We start from the raw sequence: 21,747 nt of genomic DNA, 5'->3' as shown, positions 1-21,747 counted from the left end.
AAAATATAACCCCCCTCCCCGACCCCGCCCACCTCAACCTCCTCATGCTCTCTCAGGGAGAGCTTGTCAAACCGGTACTTTTCAAACAGAGTATATTATTGTTTTTGACTCATTAGTACCGCGATACTATACTAGTACCGGTATACCGTACAACCCTAGCGGATACTAATCAAACTTTCAGAATATGTTAGAAATGTGATAAGGAACAAGTGATTAGATTTTGGGGGTGAGCCGGATCATTTCTACTACATTACCTTACATTGCCGTTACAAGGCTGAAATTAGGAACAGGCTAAAGAAATGGAGGATGAAAGACAAGAGGGTTCACTCTGTTTATTTCATTCTGCTATAGGTGCTGAGGCCGATGCAAAGATGGAACCTTCTTGCAGCCTGTTTTGAAGCGCCATAAACAAAACTAACACAACTGGTATAGCTAGCCATTTTTCCTTAAAGTAATTATCTTGTAAATTTTTGGACTTTGTTAGTTAGCAACGTAGCTCAAAAAAACCATGAGGGAATTTTGATGAAACTTTCAGAAATGATCAGAAATGGGTTAAGAAACAAGCGATTCAATTTTGGGGGGTGATCCAGATCTCCGTCTGGATTCACAACTTCTTGTAAAAGGATGATTTTTACTATTGGAAGATAAGGCCTGACAAAGGTCTACGCTCTTTAAGTACTTTTGTCGTATTTTGTGGTTCTATTTTTATATACAGGCCCATAAAACAATGGGCAGTGCATAACCTGATCTTCATAGTGAACTCATGAATTAGTGCATTGCAGCAGAAAAATTCTTGCAGTCGTACACATTATTAGGCATGCACTTAAATGAAGCAGGATCCTGACAACATATTAGAGAAAGATGGCATCCAACAGGCACTTTGATTAATCATTCAAACCACTGGGATGTGTGAAAGTTAGCACAGGGAAGGTAAAACAATTTAAATAAACAGTTCTGGATTGGTAATGAAGTGTGTTTCACTACATGCTCATTCGCTTGCTTGTGTGAAAGTGGAAAATACGTAAGCAGAAATGAAACAAACATGTGGTGGTTTGCATGCACCGGAGGCTGATTGGTTATTGATCTAACTGTCAAGGTGAGCATCTTAACACTCATAAACCTTTGCCTGCGTACTGTACATCTTATCCTTGGAGTCTTATCTGGTACTTCAAGAACATTCCAATCTGCTTTTCCTTACAAAAAGTGTTGAGGGATAAAAATACCCTGGAGGTGAAGGCAGAGTTTGTAAATAAGCAAACAGACTAACTGTTTGTCTTAAAGAGAGACTGAAAACCTTACTTTCTCTTTTTTGTGTAGTTTTAATTGTAAAATGTGCTTTGTATTACACCACAGGTGTCAAACTCGAGGCCCAGGGGCCAGATATTGACCCGCTTTATATATTTCTTCTTTCAATTTTGATAGAAAAAAATATTTACTACATGAAAATAAACTTTTAAACTTTAATATTGACTGATCACAGAACAAATAGTATACTATATGAATCAATCAAAGTTTATTTATATAGCCCTTAAACACAAACGTCTCAAAGGGCTGCACAAGCCACAACGACATCTCAGATCCCACATCAGGGCAAGAAAAAACTCAACCCAATGGATGTCGAGTGGATCTACTTAATAATACAGTATTACTGTCAATTATTTTTGTAAAAAAATGTAATTAATGCTTGTCATCCTGACTTATGATTTTAAAGCAAGTTATCCATGATTTTGCAGGGTAAAATTATTTAATAATCAAATGTGTAAATAATATAATGAGGGGATTATACATTGCCATGAATATTCAGTCACTGTTACAAGTGGCCCTCTGAAAGCAGTCATAACTGTGATGTGGCCCTCAATAAAAACGAGTTAGACAGCCCTTTACTACATGGCTAACAATGCAATCACCAACTGCGTTCCCCTTACTCACCATTGTGTGTTATACTCAATGGTTAACTGGACATCTTTATGTGCTCGACGCCTCAATCATTGGTATGTGTGTTTTCAGCACCAAAGGCCTGGCTACAATCGAATCTTCAACTTCAAACCCTTGTTACATTAAATGAGTTTAAAGCCTCTGTGAAAGGATTGCAGTCTACCTTGTTTGTATGCATATGTGTTATGTGAGCAAGTTTTAATGTTGTAAATTTGATGTTTTATGTGTTGTTTACTGTTTTTAATGTAACCTTGCTGCTGCCCTCTTGGCCAGGTCTCCCTTGGAAAAGAGATCTTTGATCTCAATGGGATTTTACCTGGTTAAATAAATAAAAGGCAAAATAAAAAAAAATATTTTTTTTTAAATGCAGCTAATGGAAGTCATCTACTGTATTGCGCCCATAAAGCTCTCTAAAAATATCATTCTAAAAACCTTTTTCTATTTTTTGGGTATTTTCCTGTAGCAGTTTCATGTCTTCCTTTGAGCGATATTTCCTGCATCTACTTTGTTTTAGCAATCAAGAATATTTCACTTGTTTTTATCCTTCTTTGTGGGGACATTGTTGATTGTCATGTCATGTTCGGATGTACATTGTGGACGCCGTCTTTGCTCCACAGTAAGTCTTTGCTGTCGTCCAGCATTCTGTTTTTGTTTACTTTGTAGCCAGTTCAGTTTTAGTTTCATTCTGCATAGCCTTCCCTAAGCTTCAATGCCTTTTCTTAGGGGCACTCACCTTTTTGTTTATTTTTGGTTTAAGCATTAGATCCCTTTTAACCTGCACACTGCCTCCCGTTGTTTCTGACATCTACCAAGCAATTAGCTACCTGCTGCCACTTACTGATATGGAAGAGTATTACACGGTTACTCTGCCGAGCTCTAGACAGCACCGACACTCAACAACAACACATCATTTGCAGACTATAATTACTGGTTTGCAAAAAATATTTTTAACCCAAATAGGTGAAATTAGATCATCTTCCACGGCACACCAGACTGTATCTCGCAGCACACTAGTTGAAAAACTGGGACTTACAGTATATGATAGAAAGTTGTGGCCATGACCAAGAGAGGGATGCTTGTGTATGCACAAACAAAACATTCATTATCCGGTTTTACTTTCAAAATAAAACACTCCCGTTTTCAAGGAGTATTGTAGTTTTCACTTTTAAACATCCTAATGGGACGCGACGGACATGAAGTCAACTTGTCAAAAGGTTGCGCTTGTTAATTATATTTGTTGATTCAAAAAATGTACATTATCGGTGATATTAGCACCCTTGGCTGGTATCAAGCTAAACTTGGGAAGAAAATATCCTCTCTATCAGCTCACATGGTTCTCTGTCGACTTGAAAAACATAAGTCAAAAACATTTTGTTTGACTTTAGATTTAAAATTATACCTCTCACTTATATGATAGAAAGATGTGGCCATGACCAAGAGATGGGTCAACTATGAAATTCAACTTAGAGCTGAATACATAGCAACAAAGACACGAAAAGGCACTTGTTTACACTCACTCCCCCCCCCCACCCCCCCATGAATTCATCATCTAAAACGGGGAACCCAAGTCTTGTGCTGAAAGATATAAACATCCCATCAGTCGACATCCTAGTGAGAGCAGACATTGTACAGAAAGTCATTGTTTTATTATGTTTGTAGTAGGGATGTCCGATAATATCGGACTGCCGATAAATGCTTTAAAATGTAATATCGGAAATTATCGTATCGGTTTCAAAATTATCTGTATCGGTTTCAAAAAGTAAAATGTATGAGTTTTTAAAACGCCACCGTGTACACAGACGTAGGAAGAAGTACAGAGCGCCAATAAACCTTGAAGGCACTGCCTTTGCGTGCCGGCCCAGTCACATAATATCTACGGCTTTTCACACACACAAGTGAATGCAAGGCATACTTGATCAACAGCCATACAGGTCACACTGAGGGTGGCCGTATAAACAACTTTAACACTGTTACAAATATGCGCCACACTGAACCCACACCAAACAAGAATGACAAACACATTTCGGGAGAACATCCGCACCGTAACACAACATGAACACAACAGAACAAATACCCAGAACCCCTTGCAGCACTAACTCTTCTGGGACGCTACAATATACACCCCCCGCTACCCCCTAGGTGGGGTTAGGGTTAACCCTAACCCTTTTGTTCAAGTCAATGTGTTCAGTTTCCACCACTGCAGATATCGATGCTAAACATACCTTTTATATTTGACAGTCGCCGCAAAAAATCTGTTCAATTTAGCTACAATATGCTTATGTATGCACAAACAAAAAATTCATTATCCCGTTTACTTTCAAAATAAAACACTCCCATTTTAAAGGAGTATTGTAGTTTACACTTTGAAACGTCCTAATGGGCAGCGACGGACATGAAGTCAACTTGTCAAAAGGTTGCGCTTGTTAATTATATTTGTTGACTCAAAAAATGTACATTATCGGTGATAGTAGCAAGCTAAACTTGGGAAGAAAATACCCTCTCTATCAGCTCACATGGTCCTTGAAAAACAGAAGTCTAAAAACATTTTATTTGACTTTAATGTGAGTCGCCGACAACGTTAGCTGTAACCAACATTGACGACACAAGAGAACGCCTGGCAGTGTTGAAGTGATGTTTTTTCGGTGTTTAATGGGTTGAAAAGTCAGTAATGTGCGAAGAAGGAAGAATATAGAAGGAAATGAGCAGTGACTTACCGGCACAAGAGAGCTACAATCAGGCACACCAACAGAACACGCAACCTCTTCATTATCTTCCCGCGGGGACCAACATCCTCGCTCTTTGTGGGCTTCTTCCTAAGGCGTCACGAAAAGACGATTAAATGGAATAAATGTTTACATGAGTATAAAAGGAGTAATGTCATTTAAGGTGTGCTAGCTCCCATTGCGAGGACCCCGTTCCCTTTTAGCTAGCAAGAAGACTGCTGCTGCGGGCTAGCTGTTGGCTCTGCGGTCGCTTCAACACCTCCTGGTTGGGCGAAAGGACCAATCAGGTGCCGAGCAGTGTATTCACCAGCCAATCAGAGTTGACCAAGCAAAACAACTGTTTCGCCAGCTCCGCCCACTGTTGTGAGTTGGAGTTGGCCACGGTGGACGCAGCAGGACGCGTCATCTTCCCCACCTTGATAACAAATTGATCGTGTTGTAACAAAGATTGCAACAGGCTGACGTTACATTTTTTTTTTTTTTTTTACAGTGTGGACTTTTTGTCAACGTATTGCGTTGACAAGAAGGCAACGCAATACGTTGATGGTTGAATTCGCGCACTTCCACACTTAAAATGTGCATTGTGAGTGCATATAAGTGCAATGGCGTTTGAGAAGCACAATAAAAGTAGTGCAGTACGTCGCCAGTCGCTGGAGGTTGTGCTCAACACGCCCTAAAATTTAAAAAAAACGTGCGTAGTGATGACGCTCAACCACCCGTAACCAATGACATCTATTGCGAATTGAGTGGTGAGCACCCCCCGACACCCCGAAAGGGACAAGCGGTAGAAAAATGGATGGATGGTTGTAATCAAAAGGAGAGATTTTTTTTATTTTTTCCGGTTTATAGTTTTGTTTTTTTGTTTTTTCCTTAAAACCTTTATTTATAATATTCAACATTTACATTAGGGGTGTGGGAAAAAATCGATTCGAATCGCGATTCTCACCTTGTGCGATTCAGAACCGATTCTCATTTTTTTAAAAATCAATTTTTTAATGTATTTATTTGTAAAAAAAAAAAAAAAAGACGTTTTTTTAATGAATCAATCCAACAAAACAATACACAGCAATACCATAACAATGCAATCCAGTTCCAAAACCAAACCCGACCCAGCAACACTCAGAACTGCAATAAACAGAGCAATTGAGAGGAGACACAAACACGACACAGAACAAACCAAAAGTAGTGAAACAAAAATGAATATTATCAACAGCAGTATCAATATTAGTTACAATTTCAACATAGCAGTGATTAAAAATCCCTCATTGACATTATCATTAGACATTTATTAAATAAAAAAGAACAATAGTGTCACAGTGGCTTACACTTGCATCGCATCTCATAAGCTTGACAACACACTGTGTCCAATATTTTCACAAAGATAAAATAAGTCATATTTTTGGTTCATTTAATAGGTAAAACCAATTTACATTATTGCAATCAGTTGATAAAACATTGTCCTTTACAATTATAAAAGCTTTTTACAAAAATCTACTACTCTGCTTGCATGTCAGCAGACTGGGGTAGATCCTGCTGAAATCCTATGTATTGAATGAATAGAGAATTCTTTTGAATCGGGGAAAAAAATCGATTTTGAATCAAATCGTGACCCCAAGAATCGATATTGAATCGAATCACATGGGACACCCAAAGATTCACAGCCCTAATTTACATCCATCTTCTTCCGCTTATCCGAGGTCGGGTCGCGGGGGCAGCAGCCTAAGCAGAGAAGCCCAGACTTTCCTCTCCCCAGCCACTTCGTCCAGCTCTTCCCGGGGGATCCTGAGGCGTTCCCAGGCCAGCCGGGAGACATAGTCTTCCCAATGTGTCCTGGGTCTTCCCCGTGGCCTCCCACCAGTCGGACGTGCCCTAAACACCTCTCTAGGGAGGCGTTCGGGTGGCATCCTGAGCAGATGCCTGAACCACCTAATCTGACTCTTCTCCATGTGGAGAGCTCCCGGATGGCAGAGCTTCTCACCCTATCTCTAAGGGAGAGACCCGCCACCCAGCAGAGAAAACTCATTTCGGCCGCTTGTACCCGTGATCTTGTCCTTTCGGTCATAACCCAAAGCTCATGGCCATAGGTGAGGATGGGAACGTAGATCGACCGGTAAATTGAGAGCTTTGCCTTCCGGCTCAGTTCCTTCTTCACCACAACGGATCGATACAGCGTCCGCATTACTGAAGACGCCGCACCGATCCGCCTGTCGATCTCACGATCCACTCTTCCCTCACTCGTGAACAAGACTCCGAGGTACTTGAACTCCTCCACTTGGGGCAGGGTCTCCTCCCCAACCCGGAGATGGCACTCCACCCTTACATACAATCAAATAAATAATAATAATAATAAAACAAAATATATAATTTTGGGAAATAGGAAAAAATAACATACAGTGTCACATAAGAATTGATGATATGGAGATAGAAAGGGTGTATTCAACAACATTTTGGGGAATCTATCCATCCATCCATTTTCTACCGCTGGTCCGTTTTGGGGTCGCGTGGGGGTGCTGGAGCCTATTTCAGCTGCATTCGGGCAGAAGGCGGGGTACACCCTGGACAAGTCGCCACCTCATCACAGGGCCAACACAGATAGACAGACAACATTCACATTCACATTCACACACTAGGGCCAATTTAGTGTTGCCAATCAACCTATCCCCAGGTGCATGTTTTTTTTGGAGGTGGGAGGAACCCACACAGTCACGGGGAGAACATGCAAACTCCACACAGAAAGATCCCGAGCCCGGGATTGAACTCAGGACTACTCAAGACCTTCGTATTGTGAGGCACATGCACTAACCCCTGTTCCACCGTGCTGGAATCTATATAGATGACAAATTAAATTGGAAACTGCACATAAATATACTCAAGACAAAGTTGGCAAAAATGATGGCTATGTTACATAAAATTAAAAACTCTGTATATCAAAAGGCTCTTAACATGTTATATAATTATTTCGTACCCCCATATCTCAATTATTGTGTTGAAATTTGGGGTAACAATTACAAATCAAACATCAACTCTATGTTCTTACTTCAAAAGAAAAATCATGCGGATTATCATGACCATACCAATGCTCTGTTTATTCAATTACCGGGTAAAAACATTAAAACTGCACGATCTTGTTGACCTCAGCACTGCTATTGTGACGTATAAAGCTCATGACCACATGCTGCCTGGGTATGTACAGGAGAGGTTCAAACCCAGGGAGAGTCCCTATGACCTCAGAGGTTCACCTGTCTTTCAGAAAGCAAACGTAAGAACGAGCTTAAAACGTAGATGTGTTTCTGTCAGGGGGGTTCATCTGTGGAGCAGCTGGGATGATTCCTTAAAATGTTCCAGTTCCATTCACACATTTAAAAAAAACTTTAAGACCAAATGTCTTGGAAAAATATATCACTCTTGAATCAACACAGTAGTTAATACTATGATCAATGTTAATTACAAAACTAAATGTGGGATATAAATAATAATGGAAGTATAATTGTTTGTATATAGTATATTAGAGGTACAAATGTTTAACTAACACGTGTACAGGGATATTTCACATACTGTGTATATAATTGAACAGTGTTTATGTTGTGTAAAGGAAATTTCATATTTTTAGGAAGCTCATCTTGTATTTGAGATTGTTTATAGGGTTAGGCGCAATAAGTGCTCAACTTCAGCCTAAACCCTTTCGGCCTGTAACATTGTCGATTTATGAATGTACAACTGTTTGTTTATGTAAAACTGTTTGTTTATTTTGTTGACCACTGACGGAAGAAAATAATAAACTAAACTAAATAATGACCAAAACAAGTACAGAAACAGTACAAAACAGCGCCAGGGGGGTTTATTGGAAGTTACTCCACAGGTCACAACGTATTAGTCATAGAATAACAAAATAACTCTTTCCATAGTAACATTTGTACCACTGTCTTCCCCTCCCGTCCACCAGGGGGCACTCCCAGCCGAGATATCATGTGACTGTACTTGAATGAGTGTGCGGTGCAGAGAGGATGGAGACTTTTGGAGGTCTACTGTAAATAATGTTGTTGTTGTTCAAACTGCATGCTTGGCTTTGAGGCACACAAACAAGATGAAATTGTGTAAAAGTTGCCTAACTTAATCATGTGGAGATTGCAATTTCATCCAGGTCGATTTCGGTTACCGTGGAGACCAAGAGTAAAGAAAAAAAAAAGAAGACAGGTTTAAAAAGGCAGAAGACAACAATACTGTTTGCTTTTCATGACGTGTTTAAAGATCAGAAGAAAATATATTCATACTGTATTTTATATAGCCACACCTTTATGGCTCCATATAGTTATACTGTATTTCATATGTTCATATGGGTTGTAAACTCAATAAAGCAACTGAAGAAGAATGCAAAATATATGTATGTGTAAAGCCGTAGGCTCACACAAGTTCTGTAAATAATCAAATTTGGAGCACAGCTTCATAGTTTTCACAGCTTTTTGGTTGTTAGAGGTAGAAAGCGTTTTAAAGTAAATTTCTAATTATTTTTTAAAGGCACAAAAAACAGGTCGGGTATTGGGGGAACTTACATTTATGAATAAAAAAACTTAGCCAATTGTATAATGAGGTTGCAAAGATAAAATTCCTTCAAAAGGAGAGAAGTAGAGACAGCGGGTAAGAAATGCCATCGTCATTTCCGGTAAGTGCTCAACAAGTCATCGATTTGGGACAGAACTGTCCATGAATTGATTAACGTGGACCCCGACTTAAACAAGTTGAAAAACTTATTCGGGTGTTACCATTTAGTGGTCAATTGTATGGAATATGTACTGTACTGTGCAATCTACTAATAAAAGTTTCAATCAATCAATCAATCAATGTCGAAATTCTTGCCCACAGGAATTAAGTAAGCAGTGTTCACGTGGTACACTTTTTTAAATGTAAGTAAAAAGTATAGGAAGTGAAACACAGCCAGTCTGTAGGTGTATAACATTTTTAAATGATGTACGCCCATTAAATTATCCAACTATTGAATTATTTAACGTTGTACTTACCTCCAAAGTCTGTATATCATCTCGAAAATGTAAAAATCCGGAAATTAGCCGCCCTTAAAGCTCATATTTCTCTAGTGAAAACCACATATCCCAGAATGCAACTCAAATATGTGCACGAAATAATGCCTGTTTTGTATAAATGGTCCAACGTTCTCATCTTCAACGCAAACTTTTTGAATCCCATTAATATTATAAATCCACGTGTCAATATTACTTTATATTTTTGCTTTGCACCGCTCAGAACAGCAGTTCGGCGAGTGTCTAAAACATTAGATTTACTTTGGTTGTATTTGTGTTGCTTATTGTCTTTTCAACCTAATGTAACAAATACATTTTCATAAAATATAAGACCATATTTTGGTGCGAAAGGGTGACGAGTGTCCGGGACATTACCTGTTTTTTGCGAAATGTCGAATTTATCGTTTAAAAACACACTACTGTATGTTTTGAACTAAAATAAATATTAATGCTTGTATTAAGTTGTGTTTAAAAATCAATATACACGTCAAAATTCGCGCCTTCTGGAATTAAGTAAGCAGTGTTAACGTGGTACACTTTTTTAAATGTAAGTAAAAAGTATAGGAAGTGAAACACCGCCAGTCTGTAGGTATATAACATTTTGAAATTATACACGCACATTAAATTATCCAACTATTTAAAGATTTAACGTTGTACTTACCTCAGAAATAAGTTTCTATCATCTCCAAAATGTAAAAATCCGGAAATGAGCCTTTAAAGCTCCTACTTCTCTAGTGAAAACCACATTTCCCAGAATGCAACTCAAATATGTGCACGAAATAATGCCTGCTTTGTATAAATGGTCTTCAACGCAAACTTTTTGAATCCCAATAAGGTGTTATGGAAATATTATTTGCCTACGTGTAAATATGACTTTATATTTTTGTTTTGTACCGCTCAGAACAGCAGTTCGCCAAGTGTCTAAAACATTAAATTTACTTTGGTTGTATTTGTGTTTCTATTTGTCTTTTCAACCTAATGTAACAAATTAATTTTCATAAAATATAAGACCATATTTTGGTGCGAAAGCAGGGCGATGAATGTCCGGGACATTACCTGTTTTTTGCGAAATGTATCGTTTAAAAACACACTACTGTATGTTTTGAACTAAAATAAATATTAATGCTTGTATTAAGTTGTGTTTAAAAATCAATATACATATGTCGAAATTCGCGCCCTCTGGAATTAAGTAAGCAGTGTTAACGTGGTACACTTTTTTAAATGTAAGTAAAACGTATAGGAAGTGAAACACCGCCAGTCTGTAGGCGTATAACATTTTAAAATTATGTACGCACATTAAATTATCCAACTATTAAATGAGTTAACGTTGTACTTACCTCAGAAATCCGTTTCTATCATCTCCAAAATGTAAAAATCCGGAAATGAGCCTTTAAAGCTCCTACTTCTCTAGTGAAAACCACATTTCCCAGAATGCAACTCAAATATGTGCACGAAATAATGCCTGTTTTGTCTAAACGGTCCAACATACTCATCTTCAACGCAAACTTTTTGAATCCCAATAAGATTATAAGTCCTACATGACAATATTACTTCTTTTTTTTTTTTGCACGGCTCAGAACAGCAGTTCGGCGAGTGTCTAAAACATTAGATTTACTTTGGTTGTATTTGTGTTGCTAATTGTCTTTTCAACCTGATGAAACAAATGATTTTTTATAAAATATAAGACCATATTTTGGTGCGAAAGCAGGGCGACGAATGTCCGGGACATTACCCGTTTTTTGCTGAATGTCAATTTTATCGTTTAAAAACACGCAATTTTATGTTTTGAACCAAAATAAATATTAATGAATGTATTAAGTCGAGTTTAAAAATCAATATACACCTTTTAAATCAGGCGGGGTCCTGAGCTTTGGAGCGTGCTAAGTGTCGTAAAGTTTCCCCACTAGTAGCTGACTTGTTAGTGACTGAATACTCCAACGCTCCGTTTTTCTTCTTGTGTTTTTAAATAGTGCCAGGCGCGACTATGGACACTGGCCGGACATTTTTGCCTGTCCTTGTCGTGTTTATCGTAGTTTCGGAGAAGTTTTGGGCGCTGGCCTCCTTCTCCCAGTCTCTGGACAGCGACTTCACGTTCACTCTGCCCGCTGGTCGCAAGGAATGTTTCTACCAGACTATGAAGAAAGACGCCTCACTGGAAATAGAATATCAGGTCACAAACTCTGCTTATAGGGCTTGGAAATCAAGTATAATACATCAGAGTTAAGTTAAATGTGTTTTGAATGGCACACCTATCATTGCAAGTGATAACGAGTCTTAATTTCTTAATCCTCTGTATGTTAAGGGTGAACGATACTGCGAAACGTAGTATCGATCAAAAGTAAATACCACTGTAGTATTGCTGATACAAATCTGTTTTACTTAAACATGTTAATAGTATTGATAATGATTATCAGAATAGAACACAGGATCATTATTTCAGGCAAATTAACTTGATTGTTAATCATCACTCCCATTGCGCTGGTATCGATATGTCTGCAGTTGTATACGTACAGTTAGGGTGATACCAAAATCATTAAATGGATTTTGCCGAATTTAAAGCATTAACTGGCATTAAAAAGTATTAAATACGATGTCCAGAGGCATTAACCACATTTTATACAATTGCAATATTTATTGAAGTGCAGTTTTTGCTCGCAAATATTGTGAGTCCCTGTTTATTTTGATGTTTGTTTACCTATTTAGGATAGTTAAGTTATTCACATTCTAATTACAACAGTACAAAATACTACAGCAATGAAAATACATTAATTGCGTTTTGAAAGGGTTGCTTGTATTTCTATTGTTATAAGTTATGATTACGTCAGTGCTTAATTTGGCCACAATTACTTTTCACTGTTACTTTTCAACTATTCAACATTATTAATGTCGAATGCTTACATTTGTGTGTATACAGACAATTGTATGTTTTAGACCAGGGGTCCAAAATCCAGCCCGCAGGAAGTCCCAAGTATATAAAAAAAATTTATATATATATATATATATATATATATATATATATATATATATATATATATATATATATATATATATATATATATATATATATATATATGTGTAAATTAATCGTTAGTTGCAGCCCTAATATATATATATATATATATATATATATAATTATTATTTTTTTTTTAATTATTATTTTTTAAAATCTGCCCTTTCTAATCCTTTTTCTACCGCTTGTTACTCTCGGTGTCTCCTAGCCGCTCAGGAAAATCATATTGTCTAAAAATGAATTTTCCCATCAATAATGTGACATCGATTTATTTATATATATATATAATTTTTTATTTTTAAATTTTTTTTATTTATTTATATTTATAACCTGCGAAACAGGCTTGTAGGGATGAAATAGCCTCTTTGTTTTTTCCTGACCTAACGTGTGTGTATATACAGTATATATATATATATACACACATATATATAGCCCGGTTCGATACTGATTAGTAGTAGTAGTCAAGGTCAAGGAGGCCGATAACCGAAATTTGTAGGCAATATTCATTGGCAGTACAAGTTATTGAAACATGAATTGTACATGTGAAGTTGTTTTTTTAACATTATTTTTTAATGATACGTGCGCCATAATGTTTTATGCAGCGTCAATATTGTGGTTAATTTAGCAACAAAATACATCAGGGGATATCACAAACAACCGTATTATGTGTGTCCAAGAGGAGCATCAATATTTGCATGTCAAAATATGGGAAAACTTCTAAAGATTAGTAAAAATACGGGAATTTCTGAGCACCGCCGCTTAGCAGAAAGGAGCACTAATTAGTACTACTAACTTAGTCTCTACTTATAATTTTTTTTTATACTACATACTTGTATTCCTATTGTGGTTGTAAAAAAATAAAAAATATCGTCCGCTACCGATAAAAGAAAACCAATAACTGGCTCATAATCGGTCAATCCCGATTAAATAGATTTGCTAATATCTGTAGAAACCCTGAGATTATCCTTCACAGGTATTAGACGGTGCAGGCCTGGACGTGGATTTCTACATCTCGTCTCCCTCTGGCCAGATTCTGTACAATGACCAGCACAAGTCGGACGGGATGCACACGTAAGTTGAATCCCCAAACATCCGCGGCAGGGAAACGTCACCTGTAAAAAAAAAAAAAAAACACAACTCTGCGTCTCGTCCAGCATTGAGACCGAGGACGGGGACTACATGTTCTGCTTCGACAACACGTTCAGCGCCCTCTCGGAGAAGCTCATCTTTTTCGAGCTCATCCTGGACAACATGGATGCCGACGAGGAGCCCGACGACTGGAAGGAGTACGTGCACGGGACGGACATATTGGACATGAAGCTGGAGGACATCATGGTGAGTGGGCAAGCCAGCCAAAATGTGTAGTAACAGCCAATACAAGAGGTTATAGACTTTGTCCATCTACTGTTTGCCTCATTAGGTGCAAAGTGACCCAGCCATGCACAGCATGGCGTGTTATGAACTCTCGCCTATTAGCTGAAAAGAGGCCAACACAATTGTTGTAGCTTGCGACACAGGAGACGCCGCCACCCCTGGAAGTGTGTCTAAAGGCAGGCAGGCGTTGCTATGACAGACAGGAAGAGGCAGGGAAGGTATCTTACAGATGACTTTTGTTTACAACATTTCCAACCCAACGCAGTATAAAGTGAGCGTCTAATGTGTGCGACAGCTACTGTAAAAAGCTGCCATTTACATAAAAGTGTGTGTGTATATACACAGTATGTATACACTAATCACATACACTAGAGCAGGGGTGCCCACACTTTCAGCACTTTTCAAATGACCAAGTTGAGGTGATGACCCCCATCTCCATATATATATATATATATATATATATATATATATATAAATATATATATATATATATATATATATATATATATACACTACCGTTCAAAAGTTTGGGGTCACATTAATATGTCCTTATTTTTGAAGGAAAAGCACTGTACTTTTCAATGAAGATAACTTTAAACTAGTCTTAACTTTAAAGAAATACACTTTATACATTGCTAATGTGGTAAATGACTATTCTAGCTGCAAATGTCTGGTTTTTGGTGCAATATCTACATAGGTGTATAGAGGCCCATTTCCAGCAACTATCACTCCAGTGTTCTAATTAGGGATGTCCGATAATATCGGCCGATAAGTGCGTTAAAATGTAATATCGTAAATTATCGGTATCGGTTTTTTTATTATCTGTATCGTTTTTGTTTTTGTTTTTTTTTATTTTATTAAATCAACATAAAAAACACAAGATACACTTACAATTAGTGCACCAACCCAAAAAACCTCCCTCCCCCCATTTCTTTCTGTTATCAATATTCTGGTTCCTACATTATATATCAATATATATCAATACAGTCTGCAAGGGATACAGTCCGTAAGCACACATGATTGTGCGTGCTGCTGGTCCACTAATAATACTAACCTTTAACAGTTAATTTTACTCATTTTCATTAATTACTAGTTTCTATGTAACTGTTTTTATATTGTTTTACTTTCTTTTTTATTCAAGAAAATGTTTTTAATTTAGTTATCTTATTTTATTTTATTTTTTTAAAAAGTACCTTATCTTCACCATACATGGTTGTCCAAATTAGGCATAATAATGTGTTAATTCCACGACTGCATATATTGGTTAATATCGGTATCGGTTGATATCGGTATCGGTAATTAAAGAGTTGGACAATATCAGAATATCGGATATCGGCAAAAAGCCATTATCGGACATCCCTAGTTCTAATGGTACAATGTGTTTGTTCATTGGCTCAGAAGGCTAATTGATGATTAGAAAACCCTTGTGCAATCATGTTCACACATCTGAAAACAGTTTAGCTCGTTACAGAAGCTACAAAACTGACCTTCCTTTGAGCAGATTGAGTTTCTGGAGCATCACATTTGTGGGGTCAATTAAACGCTCAAAATGGCCAGAAAAAGAGAACTTTCATCTGAAACTCGACAGTCTATTCTTGTTCTTAGCAACGAAGGCTATTCCACAAAATTGTTTGGGTGACCCCAAACTTTTGAACGGTAGTGTATATATAATATTTATGTATTATACTCATTTGTGTGTATATATATATGTATATATAGTACAGGCCAAAAGTTTGGACACACCTTCTCCTCATTCAATGTGTTTTTTTTAATTTTCATGACTATTTACATTGTAGATTGTCACTGAAGGCATCAAAACTATGAATGAACACATGTGGAGTTATGTACTTAACAAAAAAAAGGTGAAATAACTTAAAACATGTTTTATATTCTAGTTTCTTCAAAATAGCCACCCTTTGCTCTGATTACTGCTTTGCACACTCTTGGCATTCTCTCCATGAGCTGCAATTGAGAGAATGCCTCAGGGGGGGCAAAGCAGTAATCTGAGCAAATGGTGGCTATTTTGAAGAAACTAGAATATAAAACATGTTTTCAGTTATTTCATCTTTTTTTTGTTAAGTACATAACTCCACATGTGTTCATTCATAGTTTTGATGCCTTCAGTGACAATCTACAATGTAAATAGTCATGAAAATAAAGAAAACGCATTGAATGAGGAGAAGGTGTGTCCAAACTTTTGGCCTGTACTGTACATAAAACACTTTAACCTACAAAACACTACAACAATTAATTACAATAATTTGTGCTGATTTAACCTCTTAAGGCCCAAGCTGTTTATTTACATGCTTTTTTAAAAATTTCTCTTTGTTGGCTTATTGGACCCTAATTAGAATAAAAACTAAGAATCATCTTTTGATATGATGTACTTAGTCTATAAGTACACAAATGTGTACTTCATGTGTAGTGACATGCTAATTCTTATTTTTACCCTTTTTTTTTCAAATTCCATTGTATGTTATACTCTTCTGACACCACCAGATGGCAGTATAAGTGTCCACATAAGCGGCCATAAGACCCCAATTCAGTAGTGTACACAATTTTAGAAATAAGAGCTAAAAGGTGCTGTCCACGCATGTGGCCACTAAGCCTTTAGAGGTTCAATAAAAATCAGGAAGTCGGAATTAATGGCCACAGTGAGCATTTTGTAGTGCACAGCTTTTCGAAGGGGAGTTGGAAGCATGATACTGCATGATACTGATAAAGCATGTTCACTGGGGTCACACGCTCCACTTTTTGAGAGGAACTTGTTTACAGTAGAGATGTCCGATAATGGCTTTTTTGCCGATATTCCGATATTGTCCAACTCTTAATTACCGATTCCGATATCAACCGATACGATATATGCAGTCGTGGAATTAACACATTATGATGCCTAATTTTGTTGTGATGCCCCGCTGGATGCATTAAACAATGTAAAAAGGTTTTCCAAAATAAATCAACTCAAGTTATGGAAAAAAATGCCAACATGGCACTGCCATATTTATTATTGAAGTCACAAAGTGCATTATTTTTTTTAACATGCCTCAAAACAGCAGCTTGGAATTTGGGACGTCCCGGAAGAGTTAGTGCTGCAAGGGGTTCTGGGTATTTGTTCTGTTGTGTTTATGTTGTGTTACGGTGCGGATGTTCTCCCGAAATGTGTTTGTCATTCTTGTTTGGTGTGGGTTCACAGTGTGGCGCATATTTGTAACAGTGTTAAAGTTGTTTATACGTCCACCCTCAGTGTGACCTGTATGGCTGTTGACCAAGTATGATTTGCATTCACTTGTGTGTGAAAAGCCGTAGATATTATGTGACTGGGCCGGCACGCAAAGGCAGTGCCTTTAAGGTTTATTGGCGCTCTGTACGTCTCCCTACGTCCGTGTACACAGCGGCGTTTTAAAAAGTCATACATTTTACCTTTTGAAACCGATACCGATAAATTTGAAGCCGATACCGATAATTTCCGATATTACATTTTAAAGCATTTATCTGACGATAATATCGGCAGCCCGATATCGGACATCTGTAGTTTACACTACAGTATCAAAAATATGCAATTTTATGGATTTTTATGGATTCATCCAGTAATTTGTGACATTATTGGTCCTCAAAGGTGGACTCTTGTCAAAAATGATGACAGTTTCATTTCTAAAATCGACATTTATTGCCTTGAGTGTTTTCCTGTTGTCTTTAAAAAAAATAAAAATAAATTGGAGAAATGTGGATGTTGTAAAAGGGTTGAGGTCAAATGATGTTTTTGTAATTTGCGTACCTTTTTACTCATGTCATCTCGTCTGGCTCCTCCCCCTAAAGGACACCATCAACAGCGTGAAGGCCCGCCTGGGCAAGAGCGTCCAGATCCAGACGGTGCTGCGCGCCTTCGAGGCCCGCGACAGGAACATCCAGGAGAGCAACTACGACAGGGTCAACTTCTGGTCGGTGGTCAACCTGGTGGTGATGATGCTGGTGTCGGGCGTCCAGGTCTACTTGGTGCGCTCGCTTTTCGAGGACAAGAGGAAGATTCGCACGTAGCCTCTCCCAGGGAGGCCTGGTGGGTAGAAAAGGGAATATTTACTTGTTTCCGCAGAGCTTATATATATATATATTTACATTAACACAACAAACAGCATTTTCAGGTCTTCAAAGCACTGGATTTGTCTTTTCAATCATGGGACACAACGTTTTTATGAGACCTTTAACAGGTCTTAGACTAGAATTTGTTACACTGTCAACACTTTAGTGTATAACATGAAGCTGACTGACGCCGTTCTAAAGCACTGTACGTCCTCATTTCGTAAAGTCGACTGACACAGAAACAAAGATTACACCTGCGTTACTGAACAACCGCAAAGAAAAACCTGTGACTGAGATATTTATTCCTTTTCTTGTAAATGTGTAAATTAAAAGAAAATGTTTTTGACCTTAATGGTTGGAATCGTCATTCTTATTACTGTCATGCAGTGACTTGGACCTCAAAAGTGAAAATGTGTCTAATAAAGTTATTTGATGTATGATTCCAATTGTTACTTTTATTTAAGTAAATACTTCTGAATTTGCACATTTCCCGATTGTATAAAGGGGGGGGAAAGTGGGTCGCCGAGCCTTCTCTGGATGCAGTAGGGGGGCCGTGCGTTTCCCACCTAGGCCTTCAGTGATGTCCGACTTCAACGATTACCTCTCAAAATACCATCATTTATGTCCCCACATGACCATTGCTGGAGAAATACTATACAGGAACACATTTATGCGCTACAACAGTGTACAAAACGGGTTATTTTTTGGCGCGTTTAAAAATCAATAAACCCGCATCAGCAATTTAAACATATCTTGTCAACATTAAAATTGCAAAAAACACAAACGTGAAAAAATATCCTTCCGTTTTCTTTCTTCTCGGGTTGTGGGGGCAGCAGCCTAAGCAGAGAATCTCAGACTTCCCTCTCCCCAGCCACTTCGTCCAGCTCTTCCCGGGGGATCCCGAGGCGTTCCCAAGCCAGCCGGGAGACATACTGTAGTCTTCCAAACGTGTCCTGGGTCTTCCCCGTGGCCTCCTGCCGGTCGGACGTGCCCTAAACACCTCCCTAGGGAGGCTTTCGGGTGGCATCCTGACCAGATGCCCGAACCACCTCATCTGGCTCCTCTCCATGTGGAAGAGCAGCGGCTTTAGTTTAAAGGCCTACTGAAATGATTTTTTTTTTATTTAAACGGGAATAGCAGACCCATTCTATGTGTCATACTTGATCATTTCGCGATATTGCCATATTTTTGCTGAAAGGATTTAGTAGAGAAAATCGACGATAAAGTTTGCAACTTTTGCTCGCCGATAAAAAAAAAAGCCTTGCCTGTACCGGAAGTAGCGTGACGTCACAGGAGCTAGTATTCCTCACAATTCCCCATTGTTTACAATGGAGCGAGAGAGATTCAGACCGAGAAAGTGATGATTACCCCATTAATTTGAGTGAGGATGAAAGATTCGTAGATGAGGAACGTTACAGTGAAGGACTTGAGAGGCAGTGATGGACGTATCTTTTTTCGCTCTGACCGTAACTTAGGTACAAGCTGGCTCATTGGATTCCACACTCTCCTTTTTCTATTGTAGATCACAGATTTGTATTTTAAACCACCTCGGATACTATATCCTCTTGAAAATGAGAGTCGAGAACGCGAAATGGACATTTAGTGCCTTTTATCTCCACGACAATACATCGGCGAAATGCTTTAGCTACGAGCTAACGTGATAGCATCGTGCTTTAACTGCATATAGAAACAAAAAAAATAAACCCCTGACTGGAAGGATAGATAGAAAATCAACAATACTATTAAACCGTGGACATGTAAATACACGGTTAATGCTTTCCAGGCTGGTGAAGGTTAACAATGCTGTGCTAACGACGCCATTGAAGCTAACTTAGCAACCGGACCGCACAGAGCTATGCTAAAAACATTAGCTCTCCACCTACGCCAGCCAGCCCTCATCTGCTCATCAACACCCGTGCTCACCTGCGTTCCAGCGATCGGCAGAAGGACGAAGGACTTCACCCGATGCGTTCGGCGGCCCGGAGACGTAGGAAGTCAAGGTGAGGTCGGCGGCTGGCGCGTCTGCTCTCCAACAAAGTCCTCCTGGTTGTGTTGCTGTAGTCCGCTGCTAATACACCGATCCCACCTACAACTGTCTTCTTTGCAGCCTTCATTGTTCATTAAACAAATTGCAAAAGATGTCCAGAATACTGTGGAATTATGAAATGAAAACAGAGCTTTTTGTATAGGATTCTACAGGGTACCATAACTTCCGTTACTCTGACTTCGTCACGCGCATACGTCATCATACCGCGACGTTTCAGCCGGATATTTCCCGGGAAATTTTAAATGTCACTTTATAAGTTAACCCGGCCGTATTGGCATGTGTTGCAATGTTAAGATTTCATCATTGATATATAAACTATCAGACTGCGTGGTCGCTAGTAGTGGCTTTCAGTAGGCCTTTAAACTCCCCCCAAATGACAGAGCTTCTCACCCTATCTCTAAGGGAGAGAACCGCCACCCGGCGGAGGAAACTCATTTTGGCCGCTTGTACCCGTGATCTTGTCCTTTCGGTCATAACCCAAAGCTCATGACCATAGGTGAGGATGGGAACGTAGATCGACCGGTAAATTGAGAGCTTTGCCTTCCGGCTCAGCTCCTTCTTCACCACAACGGATCGATACTGAAGACGTCGCACTGATCCACTCTTCCCTCACTCGTGAACAAGACTCCTGGGTACTTGAACTCCTCCACTTGGGGCAAGATCTCCTCCCCAACTTGAAAAAATAAAGAAATAAAATATTTGTAGCACCCATTCGACGCCGTGTAGCCCCTCGTAGTCGGTTGATTCGAGTGGAAATGGCGGGCATTTCCCCTATTTCATCGCCGACCTCGTCTCACAAGATGGAGTTTCTCTCAAGTATCCTTCTTGAAAATGGCCTTGCAAATATATGTCTGCCATCTAATTAACATGTTGCTCTCCTTCTTTGTGAGTACCGGTGAGTTTTCTGTGGCTTTCTATGGCTCGTATGGCTCCGGTGCCACTTCCTGTTTTCGCAACTTGTGATTGGATACTCACTTGGGACTCCCAAGTGAGTATCCAATCACAGCGTAAGGCCAGCTAGAAGGCCTTACTGACAACAACTCGTGATCTGATTGGCTATTGCAATTGTCTATCAACTGTATGCGCACAGACGCCCGCATTGTTGATTCTGAAGGCCCCGGGCAGATTTGGTACAGCATGGCAACATAAGCTAGCTGAATTCTGATTGGATACAAACTGTATCCTAAAAACAACAGCACGGGAAAGAGCATAATATGACATGAAGAGAATATGAATACTTATCTTAATTATGATCATAATTTCTGGTTATGTTAGACCAGCAGAGAAGGCCTTGCTGGTCCTGACGGCACACCGCTGTCTGAATGGGGAAACATTTTTTATTACACGTCATGACTTTGTGCAGTCGAAGCACTTTTCTATAAGTGTCTTCTTTTGTATAATGTAATAATCCTTGCTAAACACACTACTCTGGCTCACCGTAAAGCTGGCAGGTCCTTGTTGTGGGCATCTTTCTACAAAGAGGCGCACACAGCCAATGAAGACTCCTGAAACTAAAGGGAAATAAAGGACAGTTTAAGGTTAAGACCA

At 38.8% G+C, this 21,747-nt stretch overlaps 2 protein-coding genes across 9 annotated transcripts in view; one reads left to right on the top strand and one right to left on the bottom strand.

Moving 5' to 3' along the window:
- The window catches only part of suco (SUN domain containing ossification factor), a 91,771-nt gene extending 73,748 nt beyond the window's left edge, over positions 1-18,023 (bottom strand). For 2 of the 8 annotated variants that reach the window (XM_062038836.1, XM_062038835.1), the window contains exon 1: positions 4,650-5,030. In XM_062038836.1, the coding sequence (XP_061894820.1) occupies positions 4,650-4,702 (53 nt within the window). In that variant the 5' untranslated portion in view covers positions 4,703-5,030. Of the gene's footprint in view, positions 1-4,649; positions 5,031-11,028; positions 11,079-17,850 lie in introns of those variants that run through there. The other 6 variants (XM_062038829.1, XM_062038828.1, XM_062038830.1 and 3 more) reach the window with 6 other exon arrangements.
- tmed5 (transmembrane p24 trafficking protein 5) lies at positions 11,544-18,592 on the top strand. Its single transcript, XM_062038837.1, has 4 exons — positions 11,544-11,861; positions 13,675-13,772; positions 13,856-14,036; positions 17,892-18,592. The coding sequence occupies exons 1-4, from the start codon at positions 11,676-11,678 to the stop codon at positions 18,108-18,110; spliced, it is 684 nt and encodes a 227-aa protein (XP_061894821.1). The 5' UTR covers positions 11,544-11,675; the 3' UTR covers positions 18,111-18,592.
- The last annotated feature ends 3,155 nt before the right edge of the window (positions 18,593-21,747 follow it).

Source organism: Entelurus aequoreus, linkage group LG27 (assembly GCF_033978785.1).
Source record: "Entelurus aequoreus isolate RoL-2023_Sb linkage group LG27, RoL_Eaeq_v1.1, whole genome shotgun sequence".
In the NCBI taxonomy this organism is placed as follows: Eukaryota; Metazoa; Chordata; class Actinopteri; order Syngnathiformes; family Syngnathidae; genus Entelurus; species Entelurus aequoreus.
This window is presented reverse-complemented; position numbering and strand designations above follow the sequence as displayed.

Bases quoted from the DNA above. Each gene is read 5' to 3' on its own strand.
- tmed5 (XM_062038837.1), top strand. From the start codon at position 11,676: ATGGACACTGGCCGGACATTTTTGCCTGTCCTTGTCGTGTTTATCGTA. The intron at 11,862-13,674 runs GTCACAAACTCT...TATCCTTCACAG, and splicing joins CACTGGAAATAGAATATCAG to GTATTAGACGGTGCAGGCCT. The intron at 14,037-17,891 runs GTGAGTGGGCAA...CTCCCCCTAAAG, and splicing joins TGAAGCTGGAGGACATCATG to GACACCATCAACAGCGTGAA.